Source organism: Gopherus flavomarginatus, chromosome 25 (genome assembly GCF_025201925.1).
Source record: "Gopherus flavomarginatus isolate rGopFla2 chromosome 25, rGopFla2.mat.asm, whole genome shotgun sequence".
NCBI classification, from domain to species: Eukaryota; Metazoa; Chordata; order Testudines; family Testudinidae; genus Gopherus; species Gopherus flavomarginatus.
In genome coordinates this window covers 10,060,597-10,077,200 of record NC_066641.1, presented here as the reverse complement: position 1 = coordinate 10,077,200, position 16,604 = coordinate 10,060,597, and the positions used below count along the sequence as shown (strand labels likewise).

The 16,604-nt window shown below is 45.5% G+C and overlaps 1 protein-coding gene across 1 annotated transcript in view; it reads right to left on the bottom strand.

Moving 5' to 3' along the window:
- The window catches only part of SKAP1 (src kinase associated phosphoprotein 1), a 233,702-nt gene that overhangs the window by 199,366 nt on the left and 17,732 nt on the right, over positions 1-16,604 (bottom strand). Inside the window, exon 3 of the mRNA XM_050934839.1 lies at positions 8,050-8,075. Coding sequence (XP_050790796.1) covers positions 8,050-8,075 — 26 coding nt within the window. The remainder of the gene's footprint in view (positions 1-8,049; positions 8,076-16,604) is intronic.

Here is a 16,604-nt window from a genome sequence, read left to right as displayed (position 1 = left end):
AACAGGTCCCATACAGCTTCCCACATCTCATCAACAAGCAGCTCATCTATGGACGCTGGCTTGGTTTGTCTTTTGGAAAAGGGTTTTATGGGGGAAGAGGGTGTAAAAAGGATTTTGGGAGGGGATTCCAGGTTTACCATCACAATTTCCCTTCTTCTGCATCATCTTCAGTAACAACGGTTCTGCAGGCCAAATTATGCGTTGAGTTACATCTACGCAATGCCACCATTGTCAGTGTTTTGCCCTTAGCGGACACCTTCTTGACTTAAAAAGATTTGCTCGGACATTAACTTGGCTCTCCAATGAGAACTTAGAAAACAATTTTGATAACGCACAAGGAAGAGAATCCAGTTGGCTCTCCCATACGGCGTTGGCTCTGCAAGGCTTCCAGGAATCAAAACCAACCTCTCTCTCAATAAAGTGGTAAGTATGACTGATGGCACATCGGGATCAGCTTTGTTACGTAATATGTCATACTGTCACCTAGGGCGAGGTCATCTGTAGGCACTAGCATAATACAAAACTATTCCATAGTCACTTTTTAGAGTAGAACCAAGCTTAACCTTCAACAGGATGAGCTAGAAACAGAAAGCAACAGGGGTCGTGGGAGAGACCAAACAAAAACATCTCCCCCTGGAAGCAGAGCACACATGCCCAGTCCCTTTGAGAATTTCAAGCTGGCTTGAGCCAGAAATGGACCAGACTCAAAACTCTAGATCTGAGCACCCGGAAGCTTTGGAAAAGTTGGGACACGGGATTTAAACTCTGCATCTTGGCCCATTCCTAAACGGACCACAAGGGTTATGGGAATAAAGGGCCCTGCTTTTTCTACAAGTAATTCCACGGGGGAGGGGGCATACAACACAGGACTCAAAGTTGCACAATTCCTCTGTCTTCCGGAGGCAGAGCTCTGAAATCTGTTAAGAACTAACTCAGAGCCTTATTGTTCCCTTTCAAAGTCCTAGGCACTCTCACTCCATCTGCTTTTACATAGTAAGTAAAGGCTCAGGTGATGTTCTATGTGACCAGTATATCAGGTCTTCACCCCCCAGCAGGCAAGTTCTTCAGTGCTCTTCTATTCAACAAAAGCACAATTCAGTGCTTGGGGCACGTATTCCTCTAGCATACTGCGGTCACCCTTGAGATTTCTTTATAAAGGAAAAGCAGCAGTGCCTTCCTATTACACACACAGGTTCAGAAGACGCACCAAGCGTTCATTTGAAAAGGCTCTCTGTCCCTCTCCAGCAGCGTGCCAGGCAATTCAGAGCGTCCCCTAACAATTTGAGTGAATAGATCCGTGAAAGCCAAAGGATTTGTTCATATTGAACTTACTGAGATTCCCCAAACTGATGTATATTTAGTATTTTTATGGACATTTTTAAGTCTTCCGTGTCCCAGCGTATCCTCTGCTCTTTAAGAAGTCATGAATCCTTCCCCCATCCCCTACGTAGAGAGGATTAAAAAAAAAAGAAAGAAAGAAAAAAAGCCCAGCTATATGTAGAAAGAGGACACACACAGACATGAGGAGGAAACTAGAGAAACTCTACTGGACATTGTGATTTGGACTGCAGTAGCGCTAGGAGCGCCAGTCATAGACCAGGATCCCATTGCATCAGGTGCTGTACAAAACACAAAACCACAACAAAATAGACAGGTTCCGACTTTGTCCTTTCCCAGGAGGTGCTCAACCCCCGCTCCACCCCAGGTCCTGCCCCTGCCCTCACTCCTCCGCCTCCCTCCCAGCACCTCCCGCACACGGCTAAACAGCTGATCCCCAGCAGGCAGAAGGTGCTGTGGGGGGAGAGGGGAGGTGCTGATCGGTGTGGCCCATCGGGAAGCAGGAGGCACTAGAGGAAGGGAAAGGAGCTGATGGGGGGCTGCGATTGGGTGTTGAGCTCTCACCTTTTTCCCCTGTGGGTGATCCAGCCCCAGAGCACCCACAGAATCGGCACCTTTGGTCCCTGCCCCAAACAGCCTACAATCTAGTCCTTTCCACTGCAGTTGGACTAGAAGCCACCAGTGAGTGGTCAATGAAGCACTCTGGGCTCACGTGCTAAACTCAGATGCAAAGCTTAGATGGGATTTGGATCCTGGCTAGGACACAAAGACTAGGGTTGGGATTTTTAAAAACCCTCCTCATTGGCCTCTTTCTGCTCCTACTACAGTCCACGGAAGGTGTATCATTGAGTGAGTCTATGCTAGAATTATGGAGTGCGTTGCGGCTTGTATAGACAACACGCAAACTAGCTTTAATCAAGACAGCTTGGGTACGGGAGCAGCGAAGCCATGGCAGCATGGGCTAGCCAACTGATTGGAGACTCGGGTAATCAGATGGGCGTGTACAGCTCACATGGAAACCTGCCTTACCATGACTTCACCGCTCTGGTACACAAGCTAACCTAGCTCACCTACAGCTAAATATACCCTAGCACTTCACCCAATAGCAGAACTAGGCCAATACTCCGCGCTTTTGAGAGGCCCACCATCAAGCAACTCTGTCTTGCCATCTTTGGTGGTGTTCTTTGAGCCCCAGCTTCTGGAATCAAGTGATTGCTGTAGAAATTGAGTTTTCATTAAAAAACAGAACAAGACAGTGAGTTATTCTGTGGAGAAAAACCATGACCCAAGGGCACCCCATGCTCAAACACACAAAAGGCAAATAAAACCCTATATATTTTTTAAAGTCTCATGATTCTGGGGGGGGGGGGCTGGTATACGATTTAGAACACCTGAGGTTGGCAATACCTTATGCCAAATTTAACTGCACCACACAGATGGGCCGCTTAAACGTAGGCATGCCTGATAAAAGAGGTCCCTTGTATATGAAACCTTTCTGAGAATATCAGTCTGTTTTCTTCTACAGTAGTTGCCTGCTTCTAAAATTTATGCGCGGTAACGTATGGTTCAGATCATGTAGTATTTATACACATGCATTTATATAGAGAGAAAGAATGCAAAGCTACGTGGCAGATCAGTCTTTGAAAGAAAACCAACAGGAGGGATCTTACTGCAAAAATATTTACAGTGTATTGTCTTTAAACACATTAATTTGCATGATGTGTAACACACAGACAGGCAACAAAAAAAAAAAAAAAAGCACACTCAAACATGCAGGAAGCAAAGCCTTGTCGCTGACAAAAGGAGCTGTCAGAAATGTTGATCTTAAAGCTTGCTTTTTTTTTTAAATGTTAAAGAACATATGCCCTTGTGTATGTTTTATTTTTCATTAATTAACACACACACACACACACACACACACATATCCTGGACTTTGCAAAATGTTCTAACACAAGTTTTGGGTTGTTTTTTTTTAAGTCTCTCCATGTTATGACATTCCAAAGTTTGTAGCTGGCACTTGTGTTTACAAAGGCAGGGAATTCCAGGCATGGCGATAGAATAGATATTTTAACAAAAAGTTATAAATATTGTCAAGTTGGTACTTTTTTCCTTGAGTTTTCAAACACATCATAAATCTGGGTTAGGTTTCTGCGTCTGAACCCTGCTTCCAACTGCATTCGAGCTTTCTGGCATGAAGGCAAAGAGGATATTTTTTAAACTATATAAATAAAACTTAGTAAAATCACCGTGCACTCCATTAATTCAGGAACACTCCTCTTTGGCTTCAAAGGGGATCCTTTTCTTTACAGTACAGATAGTGTTTTTGCTGCTTTAATGATTTGCTACTAGCACTTGTCATAACTACATGGACTAAGTATGCGATACCAGGGAGCAGCGGTTAGTTCCGTCTCCTGTCCAACCCCGCTCCAATTCATTTCAATAGGTTTGAGGCTTTACACAGAAAACTAGTTCATAAATCTAACATGGGAAGCCTTTGTAGAGTGCCAGTTAGTTAATGAAAGACGCTACGCGCATGTCTCCGCTATACATACCTCCTGCGTGAACCCAGTGAACATTCAGTGACCCATAAAGTAGTGCGGAGCGGAGCCAAAATAAGTCAGGGTGATATGGAGAAAATGTTACACATTTAATCTACATTAAGTATGTACACTATAAGATTAGCGGCTTGCAAAGACTTTCCACATAGTTAGTTACCTAATCCTTTTATGGAGCACAACAGACCCTAATTTTTAAGCAATGCTTTGCCCAAGCAACATAATTTTCCACCCTGCTTTTCCACAGGGGCGAAGACTGGGTTTGTAGTTAAGGCATGGGATTGGGATTCTGGTGATCTGGACTCAGTTCCTAGTTCTTTGTGATCTTGGGCACGTCTCTCTGCACCTCAGTCTCGCATCTGGGGCTAACCATCCTGGCTTTCTCCCAATTTTTGCCTGTTTCATCTATTTAGACTAAGCGCTTCAGGGCAAGAACTGTCTCTTAGAACACACCTGTACAGCACCCAACACTAGGACTGGCCAAAAGTTTCTATCTAAAAACTTTTCTTTTTAAAATGGAAAATTGGGTTTTCAACAAGAATTTTTTTTGTTAAAGAAAAAATGTCTGCTTTCAGAAAAAACAAACAATTTAAAACCAACAAGCTAAAATTTTCCACCTGGGTGGGGCACCACCATTTTCCAGCCTGACCTGGCACAATGGGGCTCTCAATTTCATTTGGAACGACAATATAGTTACAACAGCACGTGCAAATCCTAGTATTGAGGAATCTACCCCAGTGGTTTTCAACCTTTTTTCCACTGGCAGACCCCTAATACATTTTTGCATGGAGGTGCACACCCTTTGGAAATCTCAGTCTCCAGACTCCCAGCGATCACGGACCATCGGTTGAAAACCACTTATCTACCCTAAGTACCTGATTTGAGAGAGCACTCAGGTCCTTAGAAGTCTGAGTACTTTCTATCCGACTTGATTAGAAGGGGATTATCGCCTTGGTATGTAAGTGCTGACCCCATTCTAGGATTTGCACCAGAAATTCACTGTGAGCACAATATGGGAGCACTTAGTTGTGGGAACAAACACCTACATAAAACACGGTGGTGAAAATCTGCCTCAGCATGCCCAGCTTTAATAACGATCCTTGCCTTTCTCCAATGTCTTTCATTTAAGGATCTCAAAGCACATTACAAACATGATTAGACTAACCCTGCATACCTTCTCCCTGACATAAGTAGTTTTTGGTTTTTTTAATTACCCCAATTTTATAGATGGGGAAACAAACACTCAGGGAAGCTATTTGTCCCTGCCCGGACAGGAACACACTACAGTGAGTGCTCTCTTCTCCTTACTCCCTTCCCCCAATTCCTTCCCTTACATATTTATTCCTAGATTCCCTTGCAGTACCATGAAATGGCCTGCTGCCGCTCCCTGAGACCACTGGTTCCTGATGCACTCAAGCTGCTGCAGACAATTCAGTGCAGGGAAAATGAGCAGGGGGAGAGGAGACAAAGAGCAGAGAGAGAAAAAAAAAAAAAAAAAACTTTGGGGGTGGGAGGCAGAGACTAAGTTGACTCATAACCTGAATGGATTTTTGCTGCCAACCCTCCTCACAGCTGTTTCCACAAGGAAATACTGCAAGAAAAGATGACAGGTACGTATCAAAATATATGCCCGTGTATACAGAATGCTTCCCCTACGTCCCCGGCCTCTCCAAAAAAAAAAAAAAAAAAAAAAAAAAAGATGTGCCTTCCCTGCATTCTAAGCAGACAGCACTGAGCCAAAAGATGCCGAGTACCCATCATTGTGAGGGGCAGAAACACCTGTCGTTTGGGTAACAGTGAATTGGGCTGATGCGGCCTGCCCTCTGAAGCACATAACTTCCCCCATATTCACCTACATCTTGCACAAGTTGTCGTGAACACATTAGTAGTGCCAGATCCTCACTCCATCTTCAACAGCAATTCAACTGAGAATTTCAGCCAGTCTGATTTAGAGGCCAGCAAGTTTTGTTGGCCTCATGCATTAGAAGCTATAACTGCCTGAAACCTCATGGAGCATTGCTCATCCTCTTTGAAAAGGGTAGTCGCTAGAAACCTTTCAGAGCACTGAAGCCCTATATGGAGGTTCCCCAAGAGCTTCTTGTGGCATGCAAAATCCTATTTCTTAAAACCAGACTCCGCCCCTCCAGGGCCATGATTTCAATGCTCTGGGTTTCCAATATGACCACTGATCAATTAATTGACTTTCTAAATGTTCCTTCATGTGCTCCGGGACACATGGGTAAAGCGTTCCAAAAACAACAGAGTCCAAGGAGAGGAATTCTTGGGACGTCTCCAGCACTTGGCCTTGAAACACCCAGCCCAAAGCACTTCATGGAGGTTTGCTATTAGCACTCCATTTGGCAGCTGGGGGGGGGGGGAAAGAGGCACAGAAAGGTTGACCCTCTCTATTAGGTCACACAGCTGTGAAGGGGAACAAAACCTGCCCGTCTCTAGTCCCCTGGTCTAACCAACAGAGCCCACTGTATGGTAATGGAAGTACATCAGAGCATTTCAGAGCACTGTATAGAGAAGTATTATAAACCCATATTACGAATAGGCAAATTTAGGCACAAAGAGACTTGACCAAGGTCACACAGCAAACTGGAGTCAGGGCTGGCGATTCCCAGGCCCTCGATTGAGTCACCAGCCACTGCTGTCTCCTTAATACCTTCTCGGAGGTTAATGACCCTTCCCCAAACGGGGGGGGGGCAGATTTACAACGTCATGTAGGCACCTGAAGATACAGCAATGGAATTTACAAAAGCACCGAAGTGAGAGTTACGGTTCCTAGCTTAAAGCATCTAAATTCCTTTTGGAAATCTGGCCCTGTTCTACAAACCAAGCCAAAACCCGGCAGCGGCATATTAAAAAAAAAACAAAAAAAGTGAACAGTTGATGAGAACAAGAGCACTTCGAAGCATTTTGCCCCCACCCTTTTTAAACTGTGTGAACTTTTCCCATCCCAGCGCTCGCACACACACAAAAAAATCTAATTTTGAGCCCTTTTATGTGTTCTAATCCTCTCGTCTTTTTCTAATTTTGAACACAGCTGTCTGCTGTACTTTCTCGAATGACGCCAGATGCTGGGTTCATCAACCAAACCCACAAAAACAATGGTTTGAAAGCAATTAGAAGTACTGAGGCTGCATTGAGGCTCATATTAAAATGTGATAACACTGTTCTAGTGGGAATTGCAATGCTGCAGCATTTCTGGGCTGCCAGACAGACAGAATGCCTTGGAAGTGGGCCCTGATCGAGGAGGTAACGTACTGGAATTTCTATCTGGAGCAAATGAAGGATTAGCTGAGGCGGAATGCTCACATGGTTTGTTTGTTTTTTGTTGGTATTATGGCCGCAGCACCCATCTTGCTGGAATGCTGGTGGATCCTTGTGTTTGCACACATACCACAGTAATCACTGAAATAAAACACACACACACACTTATTAATTTGTATTCTGGTAGCACCTAAGGGATCTGGATCCGAGATCAGTACTAAGTACTGCACAGACGTGTACAGATAGCAGTGGGAGACAAAGGGACCCATTCAGTTAGACATTCCAGGTACAATTCCACTGGATACTGCAGAAGGAACCACCTACTCCTGTTGCTCTCAACGCGCAGGTACCCACTGGGGTTGAGATTGTTATTAGTGATACAGAAGCGCCTTGTGGCCATGTTATACAACTACACATAAGAGACAGTCGCTGCCCTGAAGGGCTTAAAAATCTAAAAAAAGACCCTGAGAGTGGGAAAACAGAAGCACCCAACAGGGTTGGGACATGCCCAAGGTCACATAGACCTTGGAATAGAACCCAGGCATCTTGGCTCCCGTCCCATGCCTTAGCCACTAAGGCCATGCTGTCTCTCCAATGCAATTCTCTGGAGGTCACTTAACATTTGCACAAGCCATTCTTGGGCCTGCCCATGGCATGTGTAGACCGGACAGCTTGGCCAACACCATACACGGCTGGAGAAGCCCAGGAGAAAAGCAGTGCTGATTGCTCCCAAAGCCCCACCCCTTTGCCAACACCTCCCACAACTTTGCCACCCTCCCCCTCAATCATGCTGAGTGGCTAAGGCTCCCCACCTGGTAATTTGGGGCCCAATCAAACCGATGACAAGCCCTGCCCCTCAGAATGGATAAGCTGCACTCACCTCGGGGCAGAAATTCCAAGTGATACCTGCAAGACAAGAAAAGAAAAACAGGCATAAACATACAGGTGACACTGCACCCCATATTCTTTATAGTGATATTACTAGGATATGGTTTGGGCACAATCATGATGCATTTTATGCAAGTCAAGTCATGTGAGGTGTCACTGGAGACCTTATGATTTGTGGAATATGATTATCCTATTTGAATGCGTATACCATTTTTGTATCTGAAGTTATGAATATTGACTAGGTATCTGTATTTCAAATGTAGTTAAACCTCGGTAACGCCCACTAGACAAGATGCTTTCAGTCTAGACAGCTGATTGGGAAGGGTCTACTCAGGGCAATGAGCCATTAGGGAAAACAACAGGCCATAGGAGCAGCTTATCTTCCACCTGATAAGCCTACAGACAGCCTGTGAGTGATGGCCGCTATGACTCTACAGGGACATGGGACCAGGCCACAGGATGCTGGACTCCATCTTGGGATGTCAGTATTTTTCCACAGACTGGTCTGGGAACCAAGCTTTGGAACAAAGGGTTCCCACCAAATGCAAAAGCTATATAAGACAGGGAGTGACATCATCAGGGGTTCTTCACTCCCCACACAAGACGACGCCTGGAAACACCTGAGGTTCAAAGACTGAACTGGGAGAAGTGCTGGACCCAGACTAAAGGGATTTCTAGCCTGTGTATGAAACACCTGGAGATTTCAAGCTGTAAAGCAGGAGTCTCAAACATGTGGCCCGCAGGCCACTCTTCTGTGCAGCCCGTCAAGCTTCCCGCGCCCCCCGCCCTACCTACCTCCAGGCCAGGGGTAGGCAAAGTACAGCGGCCCACGAGATTGCACCCCCATGGTGCCGCGAGCCCCATGCCACTCCCGTAAGCGGCTGGCAGCATGTCCCTTCGGGCCGGAGGGGAGTGGGGAACAGGCAGAGAGCTCCTGCGTTGCCTCGCTTCAAGGTATTGCCCCCACCCCCCCGGCAGCTCCCGTTGGCCTGGAACAGGGAACCGCGGCCAACGGAAGCTTTATGGGAGGTACCTGGAGAAGCAGCAGCAGAGCCCTGTGCCCAGCCCTGCGCCCCCAGGGGCTGTGGTTCCGGCTGCTTCCTGGAGAGGAGCAGCATGGCACGGTGTGGGGCCAGGAGCCTGCTCTGGCCCCAATGCATGCTGCTGCTGCACCAGAGCCGCTCTAAGTAAGCAGCGCCGGGCCGGAGCTCACACCCTACAGCCCTTCTGCACCCAACTCCCTTCCCTGATCCCCCTCATATATCCTGCACCCCAACTCCCTGCCCTGAGCCGCCGCCGCACCCCACACCTCTCCTGCACCCCAACTCCCTGCCCTGAGCCCCGTCACACCCCACACCCCTCCTGCACCCTGTACCCTGACCCCCTGCCGCACCCCACACACCAACTCCCTGCCCTGAGCCCCCTGCCACACCCTGCACCCCCTGGTGACAGGGAAGGAGCAGCGTTGGGAGGAGGACATTGGAGACTGGTGTGGAAAGGGGCAGGGAAGGGGTGGGAAGAGGCAGGGCAGGGGCAGGGCCACATGGAAGGGGTGGAGTGGGGGCAGGGCCGGGGGCAGTGAGGATGGGGGTGCCAGTGATGCGGCCCTCAGGCCAATGCACTAGACCTCATGGGGCCCTTGTGGTCATTTGAGTTTGGAGACCCCTGCTGTAAAACATTGTGTCTTGAGAATGTACAAGTCAGCCGGGTGAGACCCTGCTATTCATATCCAATCTATTTAGTATATTCTGCTCAGTTTGTGTTTTTGTTTATTTGCTAGGTAATCTGCTTTGATCTGTTTGCTCTCACTATGATCACATAACATCTATCTTTTGTAGTTAATAAACTTGTTTTTGTTTTAAGCTAAACCAGTGAGCTTTGACTGGAGTGCTCAGGGGGAAATCTCTGCTTGGTTACCACAAGTGTTCATTGTTCTCTTCGCACTGAGGGAGAGGCAGAATGGGTATTAAACCCATAGACTGGCCAAAATCTCAACACAGGGGATGTCAGCTGGCCCCACGGAAGGAGGCTCTAGCTTTGAAGAGAAAGCCACAGAATGACCTATTCACAGGCATCTTGCCCACTCTAAAGGGCCAGGTCTACAGCCTATCAATGGCAAGAATCCAGTATATCTAAATCCAATCCATTTATTTCCTCATTAAAAGCTTTCGTGAAGAAAATGATTTAACACAAATGTGCGGGCCACTGACGCAGATTAATTAGAAAATAACAGAACCCCGACGAAGGACAGAATATTTATTTCAGTCTTTTGCTTTGGAGAAAATGCCTGGGAGGAAAAGGAAGAGATTGCATCTAAATCACAGACTGCAATATTTAATCAGTGATAAAAAGTGACTGTGTGTTATATTGGAAAAAGAGACACACAACCCTGCGTTACGCGCCCTGTCTCTAGTGTTTTATACGTTGGAAGCTTTAGAAACTTTAGGGTGGGGTTCATTTTATCCCGTTTCCATGTTTCTCTATGGAATCTCTTCACCCTATCCTTATCTGAAGTCATATGCACCTGCGCCACCAGCATCTCTTTGTCCCAACAAACTCAATCTCTTCTCCATTCCCTCCCTGGAATTTTTCTCAGTTGGGATGGTCCATATTTCACTTCTATTGTCCTACCCTCAGGATTTCGTTTTCCTCAGTGCCACAGATTGAGACTACAGAAGAAACTCTTCATAGATATAAGTAATCAGAAGAGGAATTGTTGCTGTTTAATAATTCAAGGCCCTTATGTTCCCTTCTGGGATTAAGCCAGTTTCCCCCACAGCTCAGTGGAACCCAGAAATGAAGGACCAAGCAAAGAAATTAAACCCACACAGCAGAGTACCCAACAGACCAGGAAAGCTCAGTTTTAGAGTGTGATGCACCTTGAGTTTTGACCATTGTAGGAGGGTCAGACAGACAGAATTCCAACCACTCCTTTCACGTGAAATTCAAAAGAACAGTTGCAAATCACCATCACCTACAATTTGTCTTTATGACTCAGACAAAAGGTTCCTCTTCCTGACCAGCCAAAAAGATATAAGAATGGTGGCTCCGGGATCACTCTAATTAGACTTTCCTGCAAAATTTAATCTCGAGAAGGACTGAGGTCTTTAAGACAAGGAAGGATCTCAAGTGTCAGTTTTACAATACTCATCACATCTACAGCACCTTCCATGCCGAGGTCTGAAAACGCTTCACTAACACTTCAACAAGCCACACAGCCGAGCAAAATAGGTCAGAATTATTATCCCGTTTGACAGACAGGAACCCATGATGAAGTGACTTGCCCAAGGTCTCATCGCAAGTCAGTGGCAGATGCCAGGAATAGAACACAGTCTTCCTGATCTCCATTCCTGTGCCTTAATTATCATTATTAAACATAGATTTCATAGAGCTTAAGGCCAGAAGTAGCCATTAGCTCATCTATTCTGACCTTCTGTCCACCACAGGCCTTTAAATTTCACCCAGATCCCCCGCTCCTGCTGAACCTAATTGCTTTAATCTAACTAAAGTATTTCAGTCCTTGGGAGACTAATCTGTTATGTGCCACAAAGAAAAGAGACCTGGGTGCCACTAACGTTCGAGGCCCCTGCACTGGTAGGGCACTGATTAGGCAAAAGAGGCCCAGATGTTCCTAGCATATGATCCACATCCATGCTGCAGAGGAATGCAGAAAAATCCAAAGCCCCTGCCAATCTGATCTAGGCCCAAATTCCTCCCTGACCCCAAATGTGGCAGGCAGTCTGTCTGTGAGCAAGACAAACCAGCTTGGGATTTAAGAAAGAGGAGTCTCTGGGCCATCTCAGAGCACTGCCCCTCCCCATCCAGTGCTGTGTGTCCAACCTGACACTTCAGAGGTAGGCAAAACACAAAACAAAAAAACCCCGGAATGAATTAGGTCAACTGTGTATTTGGAGGCCGGGGGAGCATCACATGGGAAGTCTTCCTGACCACTGCAGGCTGAAGCCCTGAAGTATAAGATCTGATTATATTCACTATCTCAATACATTCAAATATTTACATTTTGGGAATACCTAGAGGTCAACTGTGCCAGGTCTCCATTGCGCTAGGCACTTACTGTGTTTCTATAGTGAAGGTCACTGTCTCTCAGAGTTTACAGTCTAGGCAAAAAGACACAACAAGCAGATGGGACAAACCAACCAACCCAGGTAACAAATACAGGTGAGCAACTACAAGAGCATCTTCTCCCCCCAGAGTATCCCGCAGCTCAGAATTTTCCCTTTCACGAGTCTCACTGGTGAGGTTTGCCTTTGTACACAATGACAATCTTGCTTTTCATCATCATGGCCCTCACCTCATTCCCAAACTCTGTTTTAGGGCCGTGTTGAAGTGGTCCACTCTGTCCTCTCCATCCTAGCTCCTCTCAGAGAGCAGAGACATTTTCATATCTCTGTTCACCCGGCTCAGCATCCTCCCAGAGCAGAGATATTTTTGTCTCCTGAGCAGCTAACGATTCTGAGACAAGGACGGAGGGAAAAAACAAAAAAAAAAAAATCACTTCTTGTTTTGTGAACTTTTGTCTCTTGTGCTTGAGAGACTGTCCTAATCTCCCCTGAACATGTTTTAGTGATAACATTTACTGCACCAGGGCCAAAACGATTTTCTGTCACTTTCAATTCCAGTTCAATAAACGTATCAGAGCTTTGTCTCTAACCTCTGTCATTTTTAATACAGTAAAATGGTTTTTAAAAATGTAAAATTGAGTTCCATTTCCTACTGGACCAGCAGTCTTACATTAGCTTCATTCTTATCAAATTTACAAAAAAAAAAATTGTTTAAAAAATGTAAAGCAAACAGTCAAAAACTCAAATCTCATTAGATCAATGTATGCGTTTAGTCTCACGCTTTGATAATTTTCACTCTAGAAAGAGTAAGTGCAGAAGAAAAAAAAAAAAGAAGAAAAGAGAAACTAACTTATTAAGTCCAGGAGGAAAGACATCTTGTGGTCTAGACACAGGACTGAGAGTCAGAAGATCACGGTTCCAATTCCTGACTCTGCCACGACTTCATGCGAGACTTTGGATAAGTTGCTTACTCTGCCTGGGTGAAAAGAATCCTTGTGCCGAGGGTCAGCCCAATGCCTATGCCCCACTTAAATTCGCAAAAGCAGGCTTAAAGGGAGATTTAAGTGGTTAGCTTTGCTGACCCTTTGCACAGAGTTTCACCACGTGTGAAATGCCTTTACCAGTGTCTGCAGAGCACTTTGAGATCCCTGCATGGAAGCTTCTATAGAGGTGCCAACCGAATTGAAAAGGTGATCACAGGGGTGGACCTTTCCATTCACGTGTGGAGTCATTTGAGAAATGTGACAATCTGGGAAAATCCCCTCCAAAATTTGCCTACTGACAACCTGAATGTCGAATACGGTCACCCCATTAGAAAGTACAACTGTATCTGTAACCATGCGTAGGCCACGCACAGTCTTCCCAAAGTGTACCCAGCGAAGCAGAGCTAAAGGAGGAATTTAGCAAAATAGACAGGGAAATCATCCCCTGCCAGCCAGTGAAATACAACAGGAAAATGGAGCAAGAGGCCAGTTTTCATTTTTATCCTCAGGTGGGCTATTCCCATTAGCATTCCCAGGACTTTAAAGTACCATGTCAAATAGGCAGCAAGTAGTTATGCTTGTCTGGACCAGGAGACTGGTGGCCCTCGGAGACCAGCCACCAGGACATTTCTTTGGTTGAAAAGAATTATGTTGCAACAATTGATTCTTGCAAATAAAGCATTAACTTTAAAAATTCGAAGTGTCTGACTTGCCTTGTTACACCCTAATGACGTACCCAATGGGATGCATGAAGGACCAAGGGCCCAATCCTGATCTCAGACCACTGCAGCTGTAAGAGGGAATTAACTCACATTAAATCGCTCACCAGTGAGACATCAAAATCAGGCCCAAAGACTCAGTGGTAGCTGACAATCCCTAGCTTTCACAAGACATTAAACATCATTTGTCCTTATGTGTCCTATTACGGTAGTTTTATTTAGCACGGTTATTTTTGTCTCCATTTAACCATTCCTCCTATGCACTCTATATTTAGTTTAGCCATCAGCAGCAGCAGGGGTCCCTATGAAGAAGGAAAGATGCTGCCCTGTACTGCTGAGCACTCCAGGGGCGGGGGAGAAAGTGAAGCAGCAATCTACATTAGAAGTGGGGGAAAATAGACAAGAGGGTAAGAAAGGGAATAGCCACCAAATGATTTAGTGTCTGGGCTGTAAAACAAACGTATAAAAAAAAATTTCTCTGTTACAAGGAGAACTTTGATGTGACATGTAAATCAAAGTTCTAACCCAGAGAAACATCTGATTTCCATTATAAAGCCAAGGAACTAGCGAGGCACTGCTAAAATTTTAACAAAGATCTCCCATGAACATTTCCTCCCCCCACTTAGCTTGCTATATACACACCACTTCCTTCCCCATATCTCATAGCATTTAAGGTCAGAAGGGACCACCAAGAGCATCTAGTTTGACCTCCTGCACATCGCAGGCCATAGAACCTCACCCACCCAATCCTATAATAGGCCTATAACTTCTGGCTGAGTTACTGAGGTCCTCAGCATGACAAGAGATAGATCACTCGATAATTGCCCTATTCTGTTCGTTCCTACTGAAGGATCTGGCACTGGCCACTGTCAGAAAACAGGACATTGGTCTAGATAGACCATTGGCCTGACCCAGTATGGCTGTTCTTATTCTTGATTTAACGACTTCAAGTTACAGAGAATCCAACAAGTTACTAGTTCAAACCAGCAAGTTACTCGCTGTGGAAGGTGGCTAAAAACACCCCAAAGTCACTGGCAATCTGGCCTGAGGGAAAACCCTAAACATGGCTATTATTTAAACCCTGAGCATGTGGCCAAGACCCAGCCAGACATATCCAATCAGAAGTGCATGCATTGTACCAAAACAGGAGGATTTTGCTAGTTTGTTTTATTTAAATAAAAACCAATGAAGTTATGCATTAAACTTAAACATAAGCTGCACTTTACGGCAAACATTTATACTTTGCTCCTGAAAGACATGCAGGGCCTGATTCGAATGTATTAACATTCCAGTAGCAACCTACTGGCCCTATGGAAATGAAGCAGAGTCGTCTTTGTTTTGCAGATGGGAAACAAAATGACCAGATTTTCAAGACAGCTCAGCTCCCACATAGATAGGCTTGGAAGAATTCATTTTTTAATCATCATTTCAACAGATAAAAACAACGTGTTTTGGGGTTTGTTTGTTTTTAATAAAATCAGTTTCAACATTCACAGGAAGTTAGAGGGGAAATCAGACAATTATTTAATGACACTGATTTTGAGATTCAACGAGTCACAGCATTATAAGCCTTAAAACACAAGTTGTCAACATCACATATCACAACATTACCTACATAGCCTTAAATCAAACTCTAATACGTTCTCAAGCCGCTTTTTTGCCTATCTGTACATTCTGATTATCGAAAGTAGTATTTTTTTTTGTCACTGTATGTGTGTGTATGGTGACATTTACTGATAAAAATCTAATCTGCTGAGCCGATATATAAGCTCCTAATGCCATTTAACACTACCTAGGAGCCAGACCTGCTGCTGGCCACTTCCGGGGCACAGTGCAGTCTGCGGTGCCAGGACAGGTAGCAAGCCTGCCTTATCACCCCCGCTGCACTGCTGACCGGGAGCCACCCAAGGTAAGCCCGCACCCTAATCCCCTGTCCCAGCCCTGATCCCCCCCACAGACCCAAAGGCCCTTCCTGCACCCCCAGACCCCTCGTCCCTAACTCCGCTGGGTCGCGGGCATCAATTTTCTTCAACTAGTTCGCCAGAAAAAAAAAAGAGAGAGAGAGAGAGTGTGAAAACCATTGATCTAGAGGATTTCAACAATAAAGCTCAAAGCCCTTCACAAAAGGTCAGTATCATTAGCCCCACTTTACAGAAGGGGAAAGAGAGAGAGAGAGAGAGAGGTGAAGTGACACGCCCAAGGTCATACAGCAGGTCAGTGGCAGAGCCAGGAATGGAATGCATTTTTCCAAAATCCAAACCCAGTGCCTTAATCACAAGATTAAACCTTACACTGGTGTAACGCCGCTGACTGAAAGAGAGCGCTAGATCAGAATCAGTCCTAAAGTTACTCATCAGCACTGCAAGGTACGGCGCACCCTCCACCCCAATTGTCTGCCACAGCTGATCCTGAGACTTCCCGGACAAGACCCTGCTCCCCAGCTCACACTCCAGGTGACAGATCACAATCGCTAATGAATGAGTCAAATAGACAACGAAGCTGTTGGGCTAGATACAAAAACCACCAGCTGAGATTCTGTGGCCTGTGTTGTGCAAAGGCTTTGTTTTGATGATCTTAATGCTCTCTTCTGGCCTTAAAAAGGTCTATAAATATAAACCCCACTTTCCTCTCAGACTCCTTTTCGGCAGGAACCATAAAATCCAGTCAGGTTACAATCAAATTTTCTGCATCTTCTTGTCCAATTAAGAACACTAACATCACCACAGATATTAAATAGGGGAGGGGAGAAGAATTTGGGAGCTC